Genomic DNA, 14500 nt, shown 5'->3' with positions numbered 1-14500 from the left:
TTAACATAATTGCTCAAGAATAACAACGCAATCCCATATAATCCCCACGGCCTTAACAACCTGAAAGAAGATGTGACGTATTGAGGAATTTGAAGTTGAATGACATCCTCTTCTTTGATAATCTTCGCCGGTCTTTTAATCAGCCATAGCGTATGATCAGAAAGTTCATCAAATTATCTGCTCAATTTCATTGCCACAAGTGCCTATTTCCAAACCAAAGCTGTGTCCAATTTCTTCCACTTACAATTTCGTCCAGAAAATTACCTCAATTTCCCAGTCGCCTAGCCGCCATGATGCAGTTAATTGCTTGTTTCTTCCGTCCATTAAGGAACATATTTTAAAAAGGCGTTAATGCATATCCGCTAGGCTACTGATCTTTCACTGTCAGCTGCAAAACGAGAGCTCCGTAAGTGGTTTAAAAACACCCCTCCTGGATGTAAACATTTGGCGCCATTTGACGTCATTACTCTCTGAAGCAAGACAATGTCTTCCTTGTAGGTTTTAAAGGTTGAGTTATCTTTCCCCGAAAAGTTACCTTCAATATTCATTATTATGATTGATATCATGAGCAACGAACAACGGGTCAGGATACGGTGTCATGCTAACGAGCTTGATCACCTCGGTTCATTAGTTTGGTTCATGCAACAAACATAGGTTCCTGAGACTGATGACCAGTTCTAACCCTTACTCACCACTGACTCATTCCGTTGTGAATGACTGAGCATTGTCACGGCTGGGAAGATACAAATGTCCGCTTTAACCACTGCACCATCGGGGCTATCCCACCGCCTACTCCTGATACATCAGCAAGGCAAATGTACGAGTATAGCCGGCTCTTTCTTTTGCAAATATGTATGCTTAAACTAAAAGTAAGCGCTTATGTTTTTTTGTTTGTCTCATGTGTTTGTTGTGTTGAATGTCTCATGTGTTGCACTCTGTAATAGTACAGCTATATGACGACAGCCTGTAAACACTCTAGTTTAGTCATCAGAATGATTATTGAAGTAGAAATAGTTTTCCAGAATACAACTTTTACGCAGCAGTTCACAAAAACAAGTACCATTTATTTCGAAACATGTGAATAAGTCATGCTGTGGGGTATTTTAGAGAAAGAAAGTCAGGCATCGGAAACTGATTGTTACAGCAATACGGTATAGGGTTTCTTATTTCGTGTCACGACATGGCTGCAATATTGCCGATGTGACGTTAAATATTAACTCACTCACTCATTCCTAATTCGTTGTGCATACAGTGCACACTTGAACAGCGTCATGGCCATCTAAAGTCAGGTCCTTGAGATGTTCTGAAAGGAAAATGTTCTCTTGGTCTTGTGTTTGGGTCGTTGTTTATAAATATTATAGACCTGACCTTTGGGATCTGCCCATGTACATTCTTCATATAAGTCTAAGCAATATGAAACATATGTGTTCTAACAGTTTCATATCAAAGAGAAAAATGATTCTGTCGCAGTCATTGTGGACAACATTCAGTCAATTCCGTGGGATAATTCAGAATATACAAGCTCACAATACGAGTTTCCGTCCACCTACTGGTTTCCCCGTGATAAGAAAAGAACCCACAGAACCATTCCCCAAATGAACCCCGTTAAGTATATTGAAAGATCAGACAGCTATTACTATAACGCCTGTCTGATGGCCTCTCACAAATTTTCCACCTGACATTGCCGAGAAAGAAGAATATACGATTTCCCTTATTAAACTCCGCGGGCGACACCGAAATAGTATTGCACAATATCAATGGAAAGGTTAATTAATGACAGTCCTACTCCATACGTGCATCACTTGACAAACCGACAAAGACCAACACAAGTGGGAAATATCACGACTATATTTATATTGAATACACGGATGACAGGTTTTACTGTAGGTCATCTTGGGCAACCATTTCACCCTACTTTTTGCATCAACAATATATGCAGGTAAGATTTGCTTTTAATGACAGATGACAAATCCTACATAAAACATTTCGGAATTCCTAAATCCTGGGGAACTTTTGCCTGTCTCATGACATTTCCTTTGCTTTTTGGTCGCCATATACACATATGATCGGTTTTGCTGTTGGTAATATTGGGCAACCATACAACAGCATACAACAGCATACAACAGCTTCGATTTGCCTGAAATGACAGATGACATACCCTATTTAAGCCTTATTTAGTTTTGGAAAAAATAGTTTTGGTATCCTAGGCACAAACTGAAACGACGAGTCCTCAATAAGAGATCACATCCGAGTAGACACATTACCGAACAGTTTGAACACGTCTTGAAGTTGGCAATCACTTGACCATGCATTTATGAAGCGCACCAGACGGACGGAATTTATTAGAGTCACTTCGAATCCAACTTGACTTTGCTATTATCCGTGGTTTGTCAGAATCTAACAGTTCTCTTAACACAGTTTCAATTCACAGAGTAAACTGTGTTCCGAGTGTTATTGTTCCGAGTGCAAACCGTTTTGACCAAATACATGCAGTCTATAAAAGCATTCCGTAATCAAAAGACTGATTCTGCCCTCCTAATAGTAGAATGTCCTAAGCATATTTTCATGCATCACTTTGAGACAATACCTGAAGGTCGCGAAAAGGTGAACGCTTGTGGCACCTTTCGCAAAGCCATTGAAATATATCATCTGCCATGGAACCCTTGAAGATTCGGGTTAGAATGGAGAATCTTCAACAAACATTGCTTGTCCTAAGAGGCGACTAAGGGGATCGGCTAGTCAGACTCCAATCATTGGTTGACATGTCATCATATCCCATTTGGGTTCCGATGTTCATGTTGTTGACCACTGGATAGTCTGGTCCAGACTTGATTGATTACTTGATTGTGCCATTTAGCAGGATGTTGCTGAGTGCAGTGTTAAACAACAACGAACCATCGAGCATCTGCATGGTAAATGGCTGGTGCTTGACCTCATTGGAGGCGTAATTTGTAATTAGTAATCAGTGAAATATTCGATATGTCAACGGGAACATTGTTCTCCTAAACGATATCTATTCCATTTTACCTCAGCTGTGAAACAAAGGTCCTTCTTAGTTCGCTTAACACGCCACATCACAATATGTGATTTAAAGAGCGTTGTTTACCTTTTAATTTGGGTTCGTTCGTGCTGAATGAGTGTTTTTTTTACAAAATGAGATGAGATTTGATCAAACTGGAATGCATGTGTACGAGACAGAATGCACACGCTTGATCTCAACACCGTGGCCGTTCCTGTGACCTTTTATTCTGATTATTTCGCCCTGCAATCACTCCACTCCCAGGAGATCCATACACAGATGTGTTTGACGATCTCATTCAAACATAAACTGATTGCTTGGTCGATGGTAATCGGAATCTGAAATAATTTGGTGTCTTACATGAAGATGTGGTTCTGGCACGCAGGGAATTATTCTTGTGGTGTTATTGTTCTAATGAAGGACATCATCAGATTAACATTACACCCAAACCGCCCCGCGTGCTGGATTGCGGTTTCAAAACACATAACACAACAATATCTAGACATTGTGTATTTCCATGTATATGTCCTGGAAAGCAATTAGTATTTTGTTGTAGTGTATCTTGTTACTGGTATTGCTGCTCTGGGATACAAATTGACTGGCGTAAAAGAATGGCCTAGATATTTCCCTAAAGCCATTGCATATATTTTCTACCATTCTCCTACAGTGTAATGAGGGACATGGGCCACATTTGAGCTATGGTTTTTATCGGCATTAAAATGTTTAATTAGCGATTATGGTATTATGGTATGGCATTATAGCGATAATGCCTTTCCCGAATATCATTTTCAGTGATTTCAAGTGTTCATCTCTAGCTATCATTTTGCCCTTTACACCAACAGAAATATGTATTTAGAATAGCATGAACTGGGTATTCTTTTCCGCTGGCAGTTTCAATTTACCTCAGGTTTGTACGTGTGAACTGATATCCCGAGTGTGTGCGTCCAATCACACACATAACATGCTGGTGAGGACGAGGGTGTCAGGAACATTCCCTTCAGACCACCATCCGCATTGGTTCTGCCAACCTGCATCTGCAGGGTGACGAAACATAAAGCTTGGGAGACAATTATGTTTGCTCCAGTGACATAACATGGGATGTCATTGGTTTTGTCATTTAACACTGGGGATGTAGCAAGCTGCTTCGAAGGCTTGACGATTCAATCACATTGTGACCCAATCACTCATAGATAATGCGCTCTTGGGATTGTTATTTTCATGTACAAAATTGGACTCCTTCATAAACGAACATTGGCATCATGATAGCCTTGTGTCTATTGAGCGCTTTTTCTCGCTAGACATACTTTAATGTTGCACCGAATTCCCCTGTTTCCCCGACACCACATTGCAAATAAGGATTCTCTCGCTACGACGCACATTTCATTCACGGTCCACGTGAGGAGGCAAGACAACCGGTGCCCCCGAGGATTCCGTGGTCAGATGCCCATTACGTACGAAGCGAAAATAAGAACTCCGATACCACAGGGTGACAAAAGAATCGGTCTCCGCGGGGAAGGTAGATTACCACTCGACAAAAGCCTCCTCGGAGAGACTACATTGATGTGGCCGAGGGAAACAGAGATTCACCCTCTGCGTTGTGTAAATGCCCCTTAACGATCGCTTCCTCGGGCATCCATTACGAATCATGCCCCATATTGTTTTATTGACAGATATGAGGGATATGAATGATGATAGAGTTTTCCCGTGACGTTCTCAAATGAATATATTTTTTTCAATTCGTTCTTTTAAAAAATTATTTTTAGGTGATCATATGATTCGAATTCTTTTCCTGCTGGTGAACAAATATTAATTTTCGCTATCCGTTTCTTAGTGTTTTGTTTCCTTAATTATAAATGAGTCATTATTTTCATTTCCAGTCTTTTCTCTCATGTTCAAATTCCGTCATGTGTCACGCAAAGCTGTTAAAATTCGTACAAGATTATATTCAAACTGGTGCAATACGTTTTAAGGACGTTGTGGTCTTTTTAGATAAAGATTTGGGTGTGTGTGTGTGGGGGGGGGGGTGGATGGGGGAGGTCCTGATTAGCTGAACTAACCCTTTGAGCCTGAAAATATATGAATTTTACAGAAGAAAATAAAATGTAACAGAATATTCAGTAGTTTCGTGTGGCGTTTTACATTACAGAAAGGAACCCGTGCATATCCGGGTTTAAACTGATCCTCGTGATCAGCAACTCATGCTTCTCGAAAGAGACGATTAACGGGACCGTTGGATGACGGTCGGTGTCGTGGTTGACATGTCATCGTTTCCCTGTTGCGTAGTCTGGTGCTCATTATATCTATCACTGGATAGTCTGATCCTTACTTACAAATCATTATCATATTGTGATTACTGATTGTAATATCCAATATTCAACAAACAAACCGGTGTACAGAGAGTCTCAGTCCACGAAAGGGAGTTCGGTCCTAAATAACAAACGAACAGAAAGACAGAAAAGAAGAGCAAAGATAAGTGTAAGACCATTAGGCTAGTCTTTCAGATCATTTCTTCCCTCTGGATGTCACATCTTCATTACAGACACAAGCTCATGATTATGTACGCATACAAAACATGAATAAGTCAATTTAGGACTATAAACTGTACGTCATTCAATCTATATCGTGAAGCTCCAGAAACTAGCGCGAATAAGCCCATCCTTGTGAAATCTCCTCCTCTGATGGCATCAGATCAGCATTCGGAACTCCTCGGTGCTGATCATTGATTCCGCGAGACCTCGGATCACATTTGGGCAAACATGATATTGATTTTGTTTCAAGACGGACTAATTGTGTTTAATTTGTGTCGTAAGAATGTCACATAATCCTCTCCGCGTGAACCGAGCACCTGTCGACAGTGAAGGTTCGGTTCGAAAGCGCCCCAAGATCGATGGTCAAGATTGTGGAATGGACGTTATATTTGCGCATTGAGAAAAACATGATTAGAGGGATTGAGTGCTTTCTGGGAAGAGCTGGGATTTGGGTCTCAGTTTCAATATCAATAGTATCGATGCTCTTTTGCGATGTACTTGAATGTTAAGGGTCAGTAGTGTTCTGAACTGACGTAAATCAGGGGAAAGGTTCCTGGAAATCTAGACGTGAATGTTTTATGGAATACTGTGTCTTCAGCCTTGGATTTACCGTCGAATATTGTATTTAAGAATGCACGGAAAATATCGATTGACATAGAAGTAGGCAGAGCGCTGGTGTACGACAGTGTGTCGATGTTATCTTTCAAGGTCTAAAATGTAAAATCGTAACATTTTATAAAAATAGAATCTAGCTGTCTATAGTCGAACTCGCCATATCGTGCGAAATAGTGGTATCATGGTAAAGGTGGCATCTTTTACCGGCACTTTGTTTTCCTCGAACAACGTTCGAAGGATGGATGGTTTTTTGTTGAAAGCCGCACCCAGCAACAGTTTAACTATATGACGGCGGTCTGTAAATAATCGCGTCTCAACCAGACAATCTACGCACTTGGGATACGATAACCAAATCAACGATCCTGACCAGGTTACTGACCTCTTACGAAAAGTATAGGTAACTGAAGACAAGTTGTCTTTCTTCACGGCTTCTACATATTGTCGAGGCATGACGGGACTTAACCGAAGGTGTTAAACATAGACAGAACTACTGAGAGAACACGGGAAATGGGCCCACTTTGGGGGTTATCGAACCTGGCACATCGGCTTGACAAGGCTACTCTTCATGGATTAGGAATGATCGAATGACAACCCCATTAAAAACAAAAATCCTAAAAAGAACTGAATACATGAAAGAATAACTCACAGAGGTTATTGCCGTTGTTAACATTGTCAAAGCTTTTGCGTGCATTACCATTCCAACAAAGGAACAACTTTGAGTGAGTGAGTGAGTGAGTTAATATTTAACGTCACATCGGCAATATTGAATTCTTTAACACTGAAAAGGATTATATGTATATTATAAAAACCTGTCGACAAAGGACAGTAAAACAACTAGAGCATCACGATTTGAATTAAGACTAGTGTGGAAAGTCAAAACTGGAACGACTTTGAAACATGTATATCATGAGTTAGTGTCAATATAAAACGTGCATGGGCAATATTTCAGCTGAGCAGTTGCGAGCACAGTGAACACATTACAAAACTGTTTCCAAATGATTGTACTATAGTATCATAGATTTTGACTTACAAATAGCAGGGTTTATTTTATAAAAGGATATCACTATAAAGAACAATAAAATACAGAAACGGGTCACAGATCGTCACAGCAACGTAAGATAGATCCCAACACCAGGGACCATGGAGGCTTACAGTACATTGGACCCCAGCTGGATTTACACCATTCAGCCGTACATTAACAGAACCCATATTCTACAATTAAAACAGTGATAGATACCATAATAATTTGTAACCTCTCAGGAGGCCATTTTTTTATATCTTTATGATCCTTCAACTCTCGTTGAGGGCAGAGCCACAATCTATATCCAATAAGAGTGAGTGTGTGAGTTATCAATATCACGACGGAAAACCCAAGAAATGGGCTTCACAACCAGTACCCATGTGGGGAATCGAACCAGGCTGTTCGGCGAGGCGAGCGAGCGTTTTAACTATTACGCTACCCCATCATATACTACCAATGTATACAATACATCACTTCACTTCAATTATGAATACACAGTCATACTTAAATGTGAACGAGTTTATTTTGACAGGGTAGTATGTATTTGTTGTAACTGAAGACCAGCACAGTCCAATAGGACATGTTTTTCAGTGCACGTGATTCTTTCATCTCAGGAATACAAATCGAAAACTCCTCACCTTTCAATAATCTATCATGAGTATATTTGCTGTGGCCAATACAGCAAAGTCTCAAATCTGGACTGACGGCGAAAAGTGATGTAACCGGGTGTGGTTTTATTGCACATAAACTGTTTAATATTAATTCTCTGATAAAACATATAAAACCTGTCTTGTAATCGGTATATGGGTATATTGTATTAGAATTATTTTCACAGATTCATTCACTATTTTAGCAACAGAATCGGCTATTGTGTTCCTATGCATTCCAACACGGCTGTGTAACTAACAGAAAGCATCGTTGCCAGTATCACTATCATTACAAAGTTTAATCGTTTTTATTACAAGGGGGCGTTCACATGACAAATTTTAATAGTCTTGGGGCACGAACGTGAATCTGAAAATATCAAACACTGTTTATATTTGGACTGAATATTGATACATTTGGACTTGTTACAATGGCATCTATTTCTGATGTAAATGTGAAAGCTGTTCTCCGGCATTCGCTACAATGTTGCTCTGGACCCAATAATAGTGCTTCAGCTGCGTCACCATCGTTAGATCCATCTGTAAATATAGATTTGTATGGACAATATTTACTTTTTAAATGACATAGTTCATGTTTATACTGTCATTTGTCATATGTTTCTGATTTAGTTTGGTCAGGAGCGGTGGGGTAGCCTGTTGGTTAAAGCGTTCGCTTGTGACGCCGACGACGTGGGTTCAATTCCCAACATGGACACACTGTGTGAAGCCCATTTCTGGTGTCCCCTTGCGTGATATTGCTGGAATCTTGCTAAAATCGGAATACAGCAAAACTACCCACTCTCAATTTGGCCAGCATCATGTCCACCCAAGAAGTAACGAGTTGTCAAAGTGGACTAACGAAAAGGAGATATAGTTTCAATATTAGCAACGGAATTGTGGAATTCCATTTTTTTTTATACAGATCCTCATTAAAGGGCATTATGCACACAGTAGTGAGCAAGTTTAGAGTCATTGCAAAATGTCGTAGAATGATACCTTTCTCTCTCTTTTGTTTCAGGGCCGCAAAAAGTGCACACCGACTACTCGCAGTGGGCAGCGATACAGAGTAGAGTACCAGGACTGCCGGAGTGTGAAAGAATTCAAAATGAAATTTTGTACAAATTGTAAAAAAGACCGATGTTGTTACCCTCAGAAAACCAGGACCAAGTTCGTAGAATTCGAATGTAGTGGTGGCCGACGAGAAATAATGAACTTTATGTGGATTAAGAAGTGCGCATGTGACCGGGAGTGTTACATCCCCAACAAGAAGAAGCGTCATATTTGGGACACTCGGCATTGAACAAAAAGTAAATTGCACATGTCACCAAACTCTAAAGATCATTTCGAACAAACATACGAACATGAGATATTACATGTGCAGAATGCAAAGAAGACATTTTAACATGTTTGAAGCCAAAATTCTTGGAACCAGATTCCCAAGGGATGAGTACCACCTCACCGAGAACTTGTACAGTGGGAATCGAGAACTGATCAATACATTGAGGTATTTCAATCACATCAGACTGGGAAAACCTCAAAGGATTAGTTTACTTAAAGACATTGATGAATAATAAGAAGCCTATTGGAGCTTTGTCAATATTTTGTGATAATCTGAAAGGAAACCAGTCATGTTTGGGAATGGTCCTCTGTTTGTATTGCAAACTATTCCAGTGCCTGAAAATAACAGAACCCTACGTGTTCTTACAGCAAATAGCTTAATAACAGCGACATCGTTTGCTGATATCATCCTGGCGAAGCTGCGCACGGAACATTATTGACGAGTCAGTCCATAACAGCTTTACAGACTTCAAAGCAGTGTGTTGTTAAAACGCAAGCAAAAAACCTTATGACAAAATAATCACAAAATATGATCGATCCAGAAGACTGTCTCATACTCCCACTGCACTCAAACGTTTGTGGTAAGATGCAGATTTCAGCAACTATCTCGATTGTGAGATACAATGACTTCAGCTCCACAACTGCTTGCAATACGAAGTAAGGGGCAGAGGTTGGTCTATAACATAAGCTGCTGCCATAAAGTCTCACAGTTCGTCAGCGTAACTGCTTACACTAAGTAAATGCAAGTAGTTTTTTCCTTTTCAACGCGGACACAATTGGTATTGCTTACGGCGAATAGAACTACATTACGAAGGTAATATATTAACTTGGTGAAGCTCTTTGTTCGAACACACCGAATCCTTGGCAATTGTTTTTGGGAATGTCTGCAAACGGCTGCAAGAACTTCACTCACATCAGGAGCACTTGTCTGGAGCGGTGTCATCACGATCAACGATACTTCTGTGTGGTATCATGTCTGTACATATTCAAGTATTGTCGCAAAAGCTGTTCCACTACACCGTTTGATTTTTGTGACAGTGTAGGAAGCTTTTCATCACGATATTATCAGATCGTGAGCCCAAGACAAACCATTGACGGACCATTAAATAACCTGGTTTAGGAAGTTAGGAAGGGCCGTTTCTGGAGTTTTTGTTGGGAACATAAGCGCTTTTTTGGGTATTGCTTCGGTCCTTTTTTATTTTGTAAAACGCAGGGCAAAACCTTCGTTTTTACATTGTGAAACAAGGTGTAATAATTCATTTGCAAGAGTTGCGTTTCTTTCGTTGTTGAGTATATTAGGCGTATTTAACCTGATGTGAAGGGTAGATGTGAATATCATGTTGTGACGTTATCATAATAAGATCCTTCCAGAAAACTTTAACATAATGGTTAATGTATAATGTCGTGTTTCAGGTATAAGCATACTTTATGCTAGAGATGAATTTCTTGGGTTGACAAGTCCATTTGTGTTTAGAATTGTGAGTGTCATATTTCAGACTGGAAATGTACCAACAAGATCAATATTGATCATTTCCTTGCTGACCCTTCGCATTTAAGAACACACTATATTGCTTTAAGATTGGCGTATTAGAAGTTTTTTAGAAGTTTCATAATAACCTAGTTATCTTCATTTTGGACCAAATAACGCGTGTCTTTTCTTCTCAAATTCAAAATATGCCAAAAGCATTTACGTGAAGAAATGGTTGCTTGGACTAATCACAAGGAACTTGTCTGGCTTCTAGTGAACACGTACTGCTAACATCGGTAGTATATATTAATATTTGTAGCTTTAATACATATTTAGTCCTTGAGTGATGGTTAATGAGTTCGACTTGAACCCAACTGTTGTCCTTGACAATGAAGATCATAAACTACCGAAAGATTTGCTCTGTAAATACACACAAGAATGGTCACGGCGTACTGCTTCTTGAACGCTTGAAGGAACATATTTTGGATTTCTGGAAACTATTTATGTATCAATATACATATTGATCGGATTGTTACTGCAGCTATCACCGTGTGCATCTACAGCACAGCGTGTAAAGGTCGTAACAATATGTGTGTTGAACATGTCGTTGTCATTTAATGACAACGTTTGAATACGTTTGTATATAATGCATTCATAACCAATGATACGCTGTACAATTTGGGAATTGTATGACTTTCTGTTTGGCCTTCAAAACGGATTTGTTTATGCTTGATTCAAACAAATACTTTACCTCAAGTATGGAGAGCAGAAAACGTTGTTGCATGGCTCGCCAAGTGTTATTAACATAACAAAAAGTATGTCAGCACATTGACCTGATTTGTTGTAACATGTTCACCGTTTGTATATTTCATTGTTCGCGATTAGGAAAATTTCAGTTTTATTGTTAATTTGATTTTTCTGGCTTAAACTATTTTTATGAAGATTCCTCTGACCATCCCTCTTTTATATGTGACAGTACAAACACTTGAAAATTACTTTGTCTACCTTTAAGATAATTTGCCAATAAGACAATGATTCCCTGCAAAATGTTGTATATAAAAAAATATTGACTGGCCATGTCATACCATGACGAGGTGTTGATATTTCCCGAGACAAAATGATATTTTGCCCTAGGGCATCGTATAAAAAGATATCGCCCTCGTAGATAATAAGAAATATTGAGTCTTATATATGACATACGTCTGTATAGGTCTGGCAATTTGGACAAAATGTACACCCTCGTCCAGTTTACATGTGCTACGGAAACAAAATACACACAAAACATGCATGCATGCGTACACACACACACACAGACACACACACACACACACACACACACACACACACACACATACAGCATTCACGGGCGTATGTGGCCTGTGCGTTAAAAGGACCTATGTTACTAGTTATTTTAGAAGTCATATATGGCATATATATTTGAATCATGACTTCAAACGTTTGCCTTCATCAGATATATTGCAACAACTTGCATGAAAATATGAGTGTTGTGTATTGGCTGTTAACTGAAGGTACATGTATATAATATTGACATACACATTATATATAGCACATGTCGTAAGTACGAGTTCCATACTGTTTGTGTGTTATTATGTTGCTTGATTTAACACAAATGTATTTTTCTTTGAAAATGCATTAACATTCCATTTATTTTTTATACTTATCCCAAGGACCTTTCATGCACTGGCAAGTTTATCTCCTACAGAAAAAAAATATCCATTAGATCTTTGATGATGTTTTTCAAATCAAACTGCAGAAGTTACGTAAAGCATATACATTTTTGTATTCGGGAAACTTCGTAACAAAGTGTGCTTCTTTTATTGTCATATAATGTTATGTTTTAGAGACGAACACGTAGACGTTGGGACACTATTTAATTCGTAAATATGATATTGTACACGTTTTTCTTTATGAAACACATAATTAAACCTGCATGTGAAGGCATGGTGATTAAACTGTTTTCATCTCAAACTATAAACAGATTTCATGGGAACTGAAACATTAATGGAGGTGTGTCCAACTGTCCATTGCATTAGCACATATTAGGTAGAATACTTCATCGTATACACGTGTTTCATGGCGGAATAAAGAATGTATATTCCTCTGCGAGTGATGCCTTCAGATTGTTATGTTGAAATGCCTAACCATGATAACAGGCTGTAACCACGATAACAGGCTGTACGTTGTATCAAGCATATGATGTTCTGTCTGAGTGATATACAATAAATCCATCTCGCTTAACTCTGTTTAATTTTTTGTCTGTTTAAGAAGTTTGTATCTGGCTGAACATGAAGCCTCTTCGTAATAAATTTATGATAAGCGTAGTGCTGTGTGCAGTGATGAGTTCCACTAAACAAACACAATGTACAGTTTGTATGAACATTGCGTGTTGGCACACGTCTACAAACAGAGAATGGCATTTTCACCTCTACCCTGGTGTCGTCACAGTAGTCCAAATATACATTTGTGAAATCGAAATTTTAGCCTGTTTTGCGGATAATTGAGACGTAGTTATCATATAATTGTGCATACACTGGGTTGCTGTACAAGAGCTTCTCATAAGAAGTTCTTTTTTAAAAAAACAAAAAACTGTGTGTTTATTACTAATGTCTATCTAAAGGATCACCTCTATAGATTGGTGACAGGTGAAGATCCGTGTAAGATTTGATCTTGACCATCATCCCATGATTCTTGTAAGAGGCGACTAACGGGATCGGGCGATCAGGCTCGCTGATTTGGTCGACACATGTGATCGTATCATAACTGCGTTGATCGAAGCCCATGCTAATGCTCATGGATTCACTGGTCCAGGATCGACTTTTACAGACAGGTGACATTTTGCAGGAATATCAGTGAATGTGGAACCCAACCAACCAATCACGTTGAACTAAAGGTTGCAATGGCGGTAAATGACAGTAAATGTGAAATATGTATGCACAATGTGCACTTCCAGGGGAAATGTCGGGGATGCTTATTGCCAGGTGTTATTTGTTCAGATGTGACAAAAAATATAGGTCCTGCGAAATCTTGCGTCATTAGCGAAGGTTGTAGTTTCTGTGTCATGTTATTCGTAATCCATGCACCAATGCAGAGAATGAATGTTTGGCATATTTGGACAAGAATGTGAAGACGTGGCAGCCATTAGAGTATTTACTAGCGTACAGCATGATTCGTGTCGTAAAGAAACGTAGGTGACGTCATACAGTATTGATTGCTACTGCGGGACTTCATATATGAAGTCGTTTTATTATATAAAGAGAACAGCTCCATGGCAAATACGGCCAACATGCGGTAAACTGCCGATAAATAGATAATTACCTGAGAATAGGTATTAGGAAAAATATCTTACCTTAGCATCCTTAATTATTACCATACACTGTCACATGTTTACGTGCACAAAATGATTACATTGTTATTTTCTATCACTACTTTGTTGATTCCTCCAGCGTCGTGTTTCTCCCGAGGCAATACCGACTAATATTCATGCAAATAAATAAATAAATAAATAAATAAATAAATAAATAAATAAATAAATAAATAAATAAATAAATAAATAAATAAATAAATTCTAATGCTGTATCGAGGTGTATAACGTAGGTTTCATAGTCCGATATTAAAATATATAGTTGTCTGTTTATGAATATATGTTACCTATCTCAGTGTGGCACTCTCAAATATAAATCTCTGTTCTTCCATTGCCAATTTGATAAAACTTCGTCATTTCCTGCTACACCGTGTGGCAATACACCTGCTGATGTTGGTGCACACAAGTACAAAATCTACTTCCCCATGGCTACATTGATAGACCATCAAATATGAAATCTCTAGTTTGTCATGACTACACTGACA

At 38.9% G+C, this 14500-nt stretch overlaps 1 protein-coding gene across 1 annotated transcript in view; it reads left to right on the top strand.

Moving 5' to 3' along the window:
* The window catches only part of LOC137273574 (CCN family member 2-like), a 93384-nt gene extending 81020 nt beyond the window's left edge, over nucleotides 1-12364 (top strand). The window contains exon 5 of the mRNA XM_067806323.1: nucleotides 8846-12364. Coding sequence (XP_067662424.1) covers nucleotides 8846-9127 — 282 coding nt within the window. The 3' untranslated portion in view covers nucleotides 9128-12364. The remainder of the gene's footprint in view (nucleotides 1-8845) is intronic.
* Nucleotides 12365-14500: the final 2136 nt, after the last annotated feature.

The sequence above is a fragment of the Haliotis asinina genome, chromosome 2 (genome assembly GCF_037392515.1).
Source record: "Haliotis asinina isolate JCU_RB_2024 chromosome 2, JCU_Hal_asi_v2, whole genome shotgun sequence".
NCBI lineage: Eukaryota > Metazoa > Mollusca > Gastropoda > Lepetellida > Haliotidae > Haliotis > Haliotis asinina.
Note: the sequence above shows the minus strand (reverse complement) of the source record. Positions and strands in the feature narration are given on the sequence as shown.